The sequence below is a fragment of the Pristiophorus japonicus genome, chromosome 7 (assembly GCF_044704955.1).
Source record: "Pristiophorus japonicus isolate sPriJap1 chromosome 7, sPriJap1.hap1, whole genome shotgun sequence".
In the NCBI taxonomy this organism is placed as follows: Eukaryota; Metazoa; Chordata; class Chondrichthyes; family Pristiophoridae; genus Pristiophorus; species Pristiophorus japonicus.
Genome location: NC_091983.1, coordinates 584,493 through 596,850, shown reverse-complemented (window position 1 = coordinate 596,850; position 12,358 = coordinate 584,493). Strand labels below are relative to the sequence as shown.

General features: G+C 46.6%; 1 protein-coding gene across 5 annotated transcripts in view; it reads right to left on the bottom strand.

The window, feature by feature from the left end:
- The window catches only part of tbce (tubulin folding cofactor E), a 109,524-nt gene that overhangs the window by 22,644 nt on the left and 74,522 nt on the right, over positions 1-12,358 (bottom strand). For 4 of the 5 annotated variants that reach the window (XM_070884653.1, XM_070884652.1, XM_070884651.1 and 1 more), the window contains 5 exons: positions 9,593-9,695; positions 9,438-9,514; positions 7,910-8,005; positions 5,707-5,771; positions 3,913-3,977 (listed from right to left, as the gene is read on the bottom strand). In XM_070884653.1, the coding sequence (XP_070740754.1) occupies positions 3,913-3,977; positions 5,707-5,771; positions 7,910-8,005; positions 9,438-9,514; positions 9,593-9,695 (406 nt within the window). The remainder of the gene's footprint in view (positions 1-3,912; positions 3,978-5,706; positions 5,772-7,909; positions 8,006-9,437; positions 9,515-9,592; positions 9,696-12,358) is intronic. The other variant, XM_070884655.1, reaches the window with a different exon arrangement.

The following is a 12,358-nucleotide window of genomic DNA, read 5'->3' as shown; positions in this document are numbered from 1 at the left end:
CTTTACTCGTTGGAGTTCAGAAGGATGAGGGGTGATCTTATAGAAACATTTAAAATAATGAAAGGGATAGACAAGATAGAGGCAGAGAGGTCGTTTCCACTGGTCGGGGAGACTAGAACTGGAGGGCACAGCCTCAAAATACGGGGGAGCCAATTTAAAACCGAGTTGAGAAGGAATTTCTTCTCCCAGAGGGTTGTGAATCTGTGGAATTCTCTGCCCAAGGAAGCAGTTGAGGCTAGCTCATTGAATGTATTCAAATCACAGATAGATAGATTTTTAACCAATAAGGGAATTAAGGGTTACGGGGAGCGGGCGGGTAAGTGGAGCCGAGTCCACGGCCAGATCAGCCATGATCTTGTTGAATGACGGATCAGGCTCGGGGGCTAGATGGCCTACTCCTGTTCCTAATTCTTATGTTCTTATGTATCAATGGTTCCGGCCACTGCTCAGGGGCTGGTCTACAAGGACAGCCCATATACTAAATGCTGCAAAGTTTATTATTCTGCTGCTATAAACCTGTGTGTTCACCGTTTGTAAGTCTACAGAACGTAATTGTGCGACATTCTTGAAATTAATGGTGGGGTAAAGTACAGGGTGAGGCTGTAGTTCAGAATGATGACTGTGGGGCAGTCCAATATGATGCAGTCATTCTGGCTCTGCTATCAAGTATGATGCTTGTATCAGACGCTGTCTGGAGTGTTAACATCCGATGTTTAATACACGATAAACAGATGATTATATAACACTGCGCTGTCGCTTTAATATTTAAGAAAACACATTAATTTCTGGTCCTTACCTTCACAGCACCAGGTAAAAGGTTAAGTCAGGTCACCTCAATGACCAAGTATAAAACAAGCCACCCTCCATACACCATATGTAAAACACCAGATGTGGAATAAAACTTCTTAAGACTTGCATTTATATTTCTTAAAGCTCTCCGCCACCTTTAAGACGTTCCTTAAAACCTACCCCTTTGACTAAGATTTTGGTCATCTGTCGTAATATCTCCTTCTGTGGCTCGGTGTCAAATTTTGTTTGATAACGCTCTTGTGAAGCGCCCTGGGACATTTTACTATGCTAGAGGTACTATATAAATGCAAGTTGTTGTTGTAGTGCCAAAAGGAACACAAACTGAGTTGATCTATCTATAAATAACTCTCTAAATAACTCTCAACTATTTAGCTCCTTTTTTTTCTGTTGCCTCCACCCTTCCTCTGATCTTCAAAATGGCCTCCGCAGTGCCCATTTCCTTCTGTTAAGCCCAGGAAAAGCAACTATTACTTGCCGATCTTTTCGGCCTTGCATCAGCCCAGCGAAGTACAGGCTAGGTGTCGAAACTCGGGATGGGCCTTGTATGGGCGATCATTTCAGCGAAGTGAGCCAAAACTTGGGCGCCGGTTTTTCCAGCGATGTTTTAGGCCTAGTTTCCTCTTTTTCCTCAAAATGGGCGATGGAGGTCCAGTTTTGGTGGTAGATCGGCCTGAGATGGGCAATGTGAAGTGGAAAGTCTAGCCCACACGCTCTAACTGATTTAATTGAAATTTCTTAAATGTGCATCCATGAAATCTTTAATATTTAGCCTTGTTTTAGCAGGATAGCTAAAAATGAGTATTCATGATATTAACGCGAATGCATTTCACCGAATTCCAGGAGTCACCAATGGCCTCACAGCATGGTTAACAATAACCCACACTGTATGCATGCAGCCCATCTCTATCTTCAGGCAGCTAAAACCACAAGTTGACAGGACTGAAAAACAGATAGCGATCCCATCAGCAATATAGCAGCAGTCTACAGCAGAATCTGGTGGAAGATTTGATTGGCAGCTCTGGGATTAGCCCAGAGTGGGCCTGCTGAGCTGTACAATGGCAGCCTGGTGCAATCTGTACAGACAAGTCCAGACTGAACCAAGTGGTGGAGGGAAGGGAGAGGTCAGCTTTAGTAAATTAGCAGTACAGCAGCTTCAGAGTTCTGACAAAGGGTCACAGACCCGAAACGATAACTGTTTCTCTCCACAGATGCTGCCTGACCTGCTGGGATTGCCAGCATTTTCTGTTTTTTTATTACAGAAGCTTTCGGGTCTGATTTATTACAGTCGCCCCCCTCCTTCCCCCCAGCAAAGTTGTACAGTCCCTGAATGACCATTCCTGTGAGGCAGAAACAGTGTGTAAGTAGCAATGACAGGTATTAAGTACTCAGGGAGAGCTATGATTAAGCTGATGAACAATGCCTCCAAGGAGCAGATCACTGAAGCAAGTAGCCAAGAATTCCAATTGAAGAGTCTGCAGGGCGACGGAAGCAAGCTGAAGGCTCAATTAGCACCACTGCAGATGAAGCACAACAATCTTCCAACCTTTAATTCCCAGCTCCTCCACATTAATAAGTAGGCTACAAGCAGCTTCATTCTGGAAGCCTGACTGTCTGTGGGTATCAGTGAGCTAAGACACAGTGCAGGAGCAGTTGACTGGGTGACTACCAGGAAAAGATAAGACAAAGAACTTGCATTTCTGTTGAGTCTTTCACAACCCCAACACAACTTGTATTTATACATCCCAAGGTGCTTTCACAGCAGTGTACTGCAATAAAAATTTGACACCGAGCTTAAGTAGAAATTAGTGCAGGCTTGGTCAGGGAGACATGTTTTAAGGAGCGTCTTGAAGGAGGAAAGAGAGGCAGAGAGGTTTAGGGTGGGAGTTCCAGAGCTTGGGGCACGGCCACCAATGGGTGAGCGATTATAATCAGGGATGTTCAAGAGGGCAGAATTAGAGGAGCGCAGATATCTCGGGGGTGTTGTGGGGCTGGAGGAGGTTACAGAGATAGGGAGGGGCGAGGCCATGGAGGGATTTGAAAATAAGGATGAGAATTTTGAAATCGAGGCGTTGCTTAACCGGGAGCCAATGTAGGTCGGCGAGCACAGAGGGGATGGGTGAGTGGGACTTGGTGCGAGTTAGGACACGGGCAGCTGAGTTTTGGATCACCTCTAGTTTACGTAGGGTAGAATGTGGGAGGCCAGCCAGGAGTGTGTTGGAATAGTCAAGTCTAGAAATAACAAAGGCATGGATGAGGGCTTCAGCAGCGGATGAGCTGAGGCAAGGACAGAGACGGGCGATGTACAGAGGACGTCCCAAAGCGCTTAACAGCCAATTAACTACTTTTGAAATGCAGTCTCTGTTTTAATGTAGGAAACGTGGCAGCCAATTTGCACACAGTAAGGTCCCACAAACAGCAATGTGACCATGACCAGATTATCTGTTTTCACGATGTTGGTTGGGGGATACATTTTGTGGAGAATTCCCCTGCTCTTCTTCAAAATAGCGGCCATAGGATCTTTTACACCCACGTGAGAGAGCAGACGGGGCCTCGGTTTAACGCCTTATCTAAAAGATGGCACCCCCGACAGTGCAGTGCTCCCTCAGTACTGCACTGGAGTGTCAGCAAAGATTGTGTATTCAAGACTCTGGAGTGGGACTTGAACCCACAACCTTCTGACTCAAGAGGTGAGAGTGCTACCCACGGAGCCACAGCTGACACCAATGTGGATCATTTTTAAGCCTAGCTGGGTTGTCACAGGGAAGTAAACACACACACACACACACACACACACAGGCTTATATATGAAAAACAGTCACATGGGCTAAGTCTTAGAGGGCCATACTTCATTGGGAATCATCACCTGCAGGGAGGGAGGAGAGCTGGGAAAAAAGTTCACAATGTTACTGGTCAAGCAATTTATGTTGATTCCAAACTACTTTTTAACAGCATCTTTCAAGTGAACTGGACAAGCATTGTAAAGAAAACTGAACAGCAACTAAAGCAGAAACAGGGAAGCGTGTTCGCAGCATTCGTACGGAAATGAAAGATTTATTTGCAGTCCTTTGTTTAATGGAATGAAGTTCCTAGAAATATATTTACCTCAGAGATTCGATTCTTGTCGATTGCTAAGAATTTCAAATTGGGAAACATTGCTGTTTTACCATCTGAAAATGAACACAGAAAACTGGTTGGAAACACATAGGAAAGAATGTAATCCCCACTTGCCAACCTGGTATAACTGCAACGAAATGATGGCAAGCCCATGTCCCACTGCGGCACTGAGTGGCAGTGCACATGGGCCCAGCGTGGGATTCTGTGGCCGTGTGTTCGCGGACTATCAGGATTGTGCCTGAGCCCCGGCTGGCGCTCAAAGGGATCGAACGTCGCTGCAGGTGGGAATTCTCACAACAGATCCAGACACTCCAGCCACTGCTGCGTCGAAGTTCAAACCCAGAGGATCGGAACGAGAAATGCTGCTGAGTAATAACTGGGGACAGCGAGGGGGAAAGAGAGGAGGAAGAGCAGGCATGAAACGGGAAGATGGGAGGAAGAGGGACAGCTTGAAATATGGGAGGTGGGAATAGAAGCGGTGGGTGAGGTGGGAGAAATGGAGTGCCTTCCATCACCAGGAGTGGGGGAGAAGGACGGGAGTGTTTCCATCGAACTGTGACAATCGTATTAACTGGAAGCCTTTGGCTCAGTGGTACCAATCCCCCCTCGCCTCACACCCCCCCCTCCCGAACCCAAGGTGCAGGGTATGATCCCCCTGCACTGTCCCGGTGAGTGGGGACTGGAGCTCCATTGGGTGTGGGTGCTTCCTACGCCCCTCTCATCGTATGGGTTGTGGGAGCCCATAACCTCCCCCGCTGCCGTATAGGACGAACCACCCCCATCGGCTGGTATAAAGGTGGTTACAGCGAACGGAAGGAGCATTTAAGTTGCAGCCGTCAGCCTGTGAATCCTCTCACTGTTCTCCAAGGGAGAGCGTGAAGATATAAAAATAACACCATCCTGTCACACTGTTAGTCAGTCTGTGAATCCTTCCGCTACTTCTCAAGGGGTGGGGGGGGGGGGGTGTGAAGTGTGAAGATATAAAAACCACCACATGATGAATTTTAAAACAATTTAACAATCAGATTTGGAGTTTAGAGTTAGAGAATACTAAAGGAAGTGCATATCCACAGTGCACCACAATTGTCAGCAGGAAGACAGCAAATCCCTGCGATTTTGGCAGAATCTTCCGCTATATGAGTGATGGAACACTGGGTGTGCCTGCAGCTAGGTTATGGCAAGCCCGCGCCCCACTGCACTCTCGGCGTGACTACATGGCACACACACACCTGCAGTCCACATGGCAAGTTCTGGCAGATCAACAGCAGGCAGTTCTCCAAATGCCGAGACAGAGGGTAAAGTCACTGAATGGCCTTGCCCACCTCCTGCCGGTTGGAGAACATCCAGGGAGCACGGGGAGACCACAGAGGGGTGCGTGGGAGAATAACCCAATGTATGAATTAACCAGGAGCTCTCCAATGGCTCGGTTGGTAAATGCACCATAGGCCGTGGTGCCCTCCCCATGCAGGGCTAGGTGGTCCCAGGTTCAGCCACTGGTCCGTGGTCAGCCTATCTCAACTGGGGCAGCTACTGACCCCTGGCCAGGGAGCGGGTGAAAGGAATTAACCAGTGATCTTGCTCTTAATCACTACCCAGTGCCTTCATGGGTGGATATTGGGCAATGACTAGATTGTGCATGGCTGGATGTCCAGATTCTCTGGGGAAAAGCAGCTTCTGCAGAGAGGTTCCAGGAAGCTGTCGGCACGAGTTTCCAGAGTCAGGGAAGGAAGGGCGAGGGGCTAAAAAAAAATGTAAAATGTAAAATCATAAAATTCCACATACCCGGTTGAACATCCTCAAAATGCAGTGAAGTTAAGCCAGTGTTTGACAATATGAGCTGCTCCAACCTGAAACAACAGAGGACTCGGATAGATACACTCAGCTGCAGCATAAATACAGAACTAGTACGCCCTAAGTGGAGGAAGTGCATCCGGGAGGGCGCTGAGCACCTCGAGTCTCATCGCCGAGAGCATGCAGAAATCAAGCGCAGGCAGCGGAAGGAGCGTGCGGCAAACCAGTCCCACCCTCCCCTTCCCTCAATAACTATCTGTCCCACCTTGACTGGGACTGTGGCTCTCGTATTGGACTGTTCAGCCACCTAAGAACTCATTTTAAGAGTGGAAGCAAGTCTTCCTCGATTCCGAGGGACTGCCTATGACATCCTATGACATATGATCATTAAAAACAGATTTACAGGAACCAGGATTGGTGAGGCAGGGTCCCATGGTATGAGTATTGCTGCAATTAACTATTACACATAAGTTGTTCCCCCACCCTCAGTCACTGAATGAAATGGAATCCGCATGTACAGGAATCGCCACCCGGCCACAGGACAAGTCACCTGGAGCGATGCACCCTGGTTGAGCTGAGCTTCCCCAGGTCTAAGGTGCAGTTTGTTTCTTCGCCTGCAGGAGGCAGCACTCAGAACAAGTCCTGGCAACAGCAAGAAGTTAGAATTTTTCCCATGTAGATAGTTATTAGAACAGGGAGTGCCTTACCACAGGGGCCTACTAAGGGGAAATAAAGCAAAGGGAGGGAGGGAGGGAGGTAGGGAGGAAAGGAAGGTAGAAAGGAAGGAAGGCAGAAAGGAAGAAAGGGCCCAATTTTCCCCAACCCCTTTTGTCAGCACACTTACCTTAAATGTGACAACTTTGCGCGCTGGAAACGGTGCTTAAAAAAAGTGGCCCCATCCTGCCCACTCTCCGGTGTCCCAGCGTGGGGTAGCTAGTGAAGTGGGGGGGGGGGGGCAGAGCAACAGGCCCGTACAGAAAGCACTGCCGGCAGCTGCGCGCATGCGCAGTGAAGTCTGCGCGCATGCTCCTCGCCTCCCAGCGTGTCCTGCAGGCCGTGAGCAGGACCCGATGCTCGCAGCCCCTATCCCCGGCCAAAGGGACGCCCCGATCTTCGCCGCGTCCTATCCCCGGCCTCGAGTGGCCTCCCGCACTGGCCTGCTGAGATCCCGGGCCGAGGTAGGACTTCGGTTTTATTTTCATTTATTGATGGTTGTGCTTTGTTTAGTGAGGAGAGTTTTGATTGTGGGGGGGGGGGGGGGTGGAGGAGGAGAGTTTTGAGGAGGGGTGGGTTGGGGGGGAAAGGGTGTTTTGATGGGGGGGGGGGACTTTAAAAAAAACTTGTTTCTGGCATAAAGGTAGGACTTCTATTTTTTTTATTTGTTATTGATTGGTTGCTTATTATTTTTTGTGCTTTGTTTAGTGCTTTGTAAGTGTTGGTGCTTTAAATGTAATAACCTGCGCCGAATTCTTAACTGCCCGCAATGTTTTTCAGAGCTGGCCACATACGCTGACTAAGTTGATTTGGAGTAAGTTTTTGCTAGCCAAAGTGGCATAAATGGCCAAAACTGGCGTAAGTGTCTGGGAACGCTCCCTTTTGAAAAAAAAACTCAACTTAAAAAAAATTGTACCTAACTGACTTACTCAGGAGCAAGTTTATTGGGGAAAATGACATTTTTTAAACTTACGCCAGAAAAACCAACTTACTCCAAAATAATTGGAGCAAGTCATGGCCAAAATTGGGCCCTTGAGTAAGAAAGAGGAAGAAAGGTGAGAAAGGAAAGAAAAAAGAACGAAAGAAAAGAACTTGCATTTCTATAGCGCCTTTCACAACCGTAGGATCTCCCAAAAGTGCTTTATAGGATTTTGAAGTACTTTTGAAGTGCAGACACTGTTGCAATGTAGGAAACGTGACAGCCAATTTGTGCACAGCAAGATTTGTGAGTCTTTGAAAGTACCAATGGAAAACTAATCTAATGGATGAGATATAATAGAGTAATTTATCACAAACTACATTGTTTTTTGGAGTAATATTACCAAATGAAGTTAATTATGAAACTCTTTATGCGCCATAGGACACAACAAAATCAGTAAAGGCCCACACAGGGCCTTCGCACTGCAAACAATGGTGAAGGTGGGTCACATATTGTTACTTCAACTGCAAGCTCCAACACAAAGGAAGCACATCCTCTAACCTTGGCAAATAAGCAATGTGCACCAGCTGATGTTCACCAGCCAGCGGGTTGGAGCTGAGGTCCAGTAACGTCAGGGACTGCAGAACGCTGACAGGCCTGGAAACAACGCACCGGGTTAATGAAACGACACACGGGAGGAGGTGAAATACACAGACATTTTAACATTCCACGCCTACTTTAAATCACTGAGGCACGGCACAGACAGAGGCCATTCGGCCCATCCAGTCTGCACCGATAGGAACAGCACCCTGTCTCTGGACACGTCGCCAAGTTGATACAGCAATCCGGGTTTGAAATATCGGACACCTGGGTGACTGCCTCGCTCCTTCAAGCACGAGATGGACCCATCTCTGGCTGGGGTGGAGAGCGCCTCTTACCAAAGGTTACTACTGTCTGTGGCAGAGTGATCCCCTGGGCTAGTTTTAATTGCCATGGGGGTGGGGCGGGGGGATTTCCCAGATCTTTTCCCTACTCAAACTGGTCTGGTTCTTTGCCTCGCCCAAGCGATCACATGGTTTCGGGTGGGGTGGAGAGTGTATATATTGTGATACACATGCTATCGCAGATCTGTAGGACCAATAGGGCTTTTCCTGCTCATCATTCATATAAAGGGCGGTCATTTGGCGAGCAGTATCGGGCACACACGGGAACAGGAGGCCACTCAGCCCCTCCAACCTGTTCCACCATTCAATTGGATCATGGCTGATCTGTATCTTATCTCCATCTACCCGCCTTGGTTCTGTAACTCTTAATACCCCTTAACTGCCATCAGCACCCAAATAATAGTGTATGGGATTGCTGACCGCAGCTAAAGGTATTGAAATGCCTTTGAATGTACTGTACAGATTTTTTTATGAATAAAGTATATTTTGAAACTTAAAAAAAAAGGAAATAATTTCTCTTGATCTACCCTATCAAATCCTTTAATTATCTTAAACAACTCGATCAGATCATCCCTTAAACTTCTATACTCAATGGAAAACACTCCTAGTCTGTGTACCCTGTCCTCGGGATGTAACGTTCTACAGCAAGGGGTCAACTCCTTCAGAAGGAAACTTGGGGGGGGGGGACGGGAATGGGTAGAGAAAACTAATCGGGGGAAAAAGCAAATATCAGTTACATATACAACTAGCACCAATGTAAAAAAAGGTCTTCCACTGCAGATTTAAATGTCAAATTTGATGAACATTCAAACATTAAAGAGAATTAGGCACACGGTGATACACGTACAGAAGATAATCTTGAACCAAAATCTAATGTTAATGGAGGGGAATATAATTTAAAGCCCAGTGTAAAGTAACAGGTTTGATCAGTCCTACTTAGTCCAATTCTCTGCACTTCCATTGGCTCCCTGATAACGCAGTGCAGGTAAAGTGGAAATCAAAATGTAGAAAGCGTTTTGAGGTGGGTTAGTCAGGTGGTGGCCTGCTTGTACCTGAGCCACAGTTATCATTGAGCGGCGTTTCAAGGTGTGAATCTCGGTGTGAATCTCGGTGCACAGCGAAAGTGGGGAAAGAATTAGCCTTACCTTTCCAACACAGAAATGGCGTTGGATGACAGGTGGGCTCTTTCGAGCACTGGCCACATTGGGGCACATTCCAGAACCTGCAAAGAGATCAGAGTCAGCTGCGTGTCGCATCACTTCAATCCATTCAAGCACAGAGAGCATAGCACTCGTGTTACCTGGGCCCATGTCAGTCCATTGTATTGAATGGCTAATGACTTCAGGTTGGCAAACGCGTCAGATAGCGAGACTGGATTGGAAACGATCGCCAACTTGTTTTGACTGGTGAGAGAGAGAGAGAGAGAGAAAACCATATATGAGATCATCGGAAAAACTGTTGCCAAGGACGACCATGGAGGTTCTTTCAGGAATCCTAACAGCCATAGTAAGAATGGATGGATTACTCAACTAGCAAAAACACTCACCAAACCATGGAAGTGCTTGTCCGGTTGGACAGAACATCAGTTATATCATCCTCACATCACCTAAACTAATTCATCTCTTCACTGAAAGACCTATTCTTTACATCTGCAAACTTACAGGAAGTACTTTTAGATTTTATATGATTGGTAAATGGAAAGAAAGGTTCAATGCACAAGAGGTAACAAAAGTAAGTGCCCTATTTATACCTTTGAAGGCACTTTCTGCTAGTGGCAGTGAATGTGAGATGAGCATCCTTCATTAAGCCTTCCCCCATTCTTTGACTGTAGTCCAAGTTCCATGGACAACAGGGGCCATATCCTGGGTAGGGGAGGGAGCTCTCACTTAGAGCTTTGCCCTTCAAGAAATTTGCGCCTTTCAGCAGTCGCGTGATCCCATCCTCAGCAGAGCTGGTCTCCAGTCGTCCTGGTCAACCCTTGCCACTGGACCAAGGCCTAGCTCTGTCAAACCCATGTGGTGACTGGTGTGTAACGGCCACCCCACGTTAAAAAAATCCACGCACAGGCATCTTCCACCCTCAGGATGTAGCTCAGGACCTGGAATATTCGGTCCTTCATTGAAACACCTGTGAACTCGGCCCTTTTTTGGCGTGGAAGCTAGTCATCCTCGTTTCGAGGGACCGCCAATGATGGTCCCATCCTGCTTCACTGCACAACAGGCCCTGTTCCGGGCAGTGCCTTTACTTAGAACGTACATGCGGCCCAGTCCATGCCAATGTTCCTGCTCCACACGAGCCTCCTCCCACCTCTCTTCATCTCACCCTATCAGCATATCCTTCTATTCCTTTCTCCCTCTTGTGTTTATCCAGCTTCCCCTTAAATGCACCGATACTATTCACATCAACCACTCCCTGTGGAAGCGAGTTCCACATTCTCACCTTTCAAGTTTCTCCTGAATTCCCTATTGGATTTATTAAAGACTATCTTATATTGATGGCCCATAGTTTTGTACTCCACCCTCACCCCCCACAAATGAAAATATTCTCTCTGCGTCTGCCTTGCCAAACCCCTTCATCATTTTTAAAGAGCTCTATCAGGTCACCCCTCAGCCTTCTCCATCCTAAAGTAAAGAGCCCTAGCCCATTCAGCCTTTACTGATAATTATAACCTCTCAGTTCTGGTATCATTCTTTACCCAAATGATTCAACAGTGAGCAACAAGAGTGCTCAATGAGAAGTCACAGGGAGCAGTTCTGAACCACACCAACCTCAAAAGGGGATTGGTGAGGGGCTGGGAGGGGGCATATTGGGGTTGAAGGAAGAGCATACCAAAAGGCACAGACCCCAACATCCAAACTCAAGCTCCATGAATAATTGGAGGACAGCAGAGGACTGGGGATAGGTTTGTAAAGACCCAGGGTGCTTGGAGCACTGCAGCACCAACTCGCTGTCACTCCCGACCGGTCAAATCACCATAAAAGCACAATTGCCCTCCAGATGTTACTCAGAGAGAGAGGCATTTTACCCTTTGCCAACAGGCCTGTCGGTCATAGTCCATTATGAACCTGACATAATGCTAGAAATAAAACCAGCCTCATTTCCTACTATGACTGAAAATATGCAGATACGTTGAGACAACATCTGACCTAACAAACTGGAGTCTGAGTGCTGAAACTGTTCAAGAACATCCCTTGGAAAGCCCCAATTATATAATAAGAGCCCCAATTATGTAATTCAACCATAACAATCACTGCATTGTTTAGTTAAAAGCCAATTTAAATCTTCAACAATCCCCTTTTCCATTGCATACAATCTTTGCTCGTTAATCTCTCGTTCTCATTCCCATTCATGACTTTTGATGTGATTTACTCTTATGCTTTCTATCACTTAACCTTTAGTCAATTATTTTTATATTACTTATTACAAATGTACCTTTTTAACAATCGTCCGTGTGGGGATTTGACACCAAATTAATATTCAGTGTCATTGTCTAGTAAAATTAAGACCCAAAGCCAACCTTTGCACGAGGCCAACACAAGGCAAATGCTGCCCCATGTAATGTTGGGAAATATAGCAGCCAACTTGTGCACAGCAAGATATTAAGAGCAACAAATAGGGCAGGTAGAAATAAACTATTTCCACTGGCTGGGAATTCTAGGACTCGGGGACATAGTCTAAAAATTAGAGCACAACCTTTCAGGAGTGAAATTAAGAATCACTTCTACACACAAAGGTTGGTAGAAATTTGGAACACTCTTCCGCAAACGACAATTGATGCTAGATCAATTGTTAATTTTAAACTGGAGATTGATAGCTTTGTGTTAACCAAAGGTATTAAGGGATATGGGCCAATGGAGTTAGGTCACCGATCAGCCACGATGTCATTGGATGATGGAACAGGCTCGAGGGGCTGAATGGCCTCCTCCTGTTCCTATGTTCCTAATGATCAGATGATCTGTTTGCGACCTTCTGACTCCGAGGTGAGAGAGTTACCAACTGAGCCACAGCTGACACCTCATAAAAATGTATGTGAATTTACTCGTAATCATACAATTGCTTCATAAAA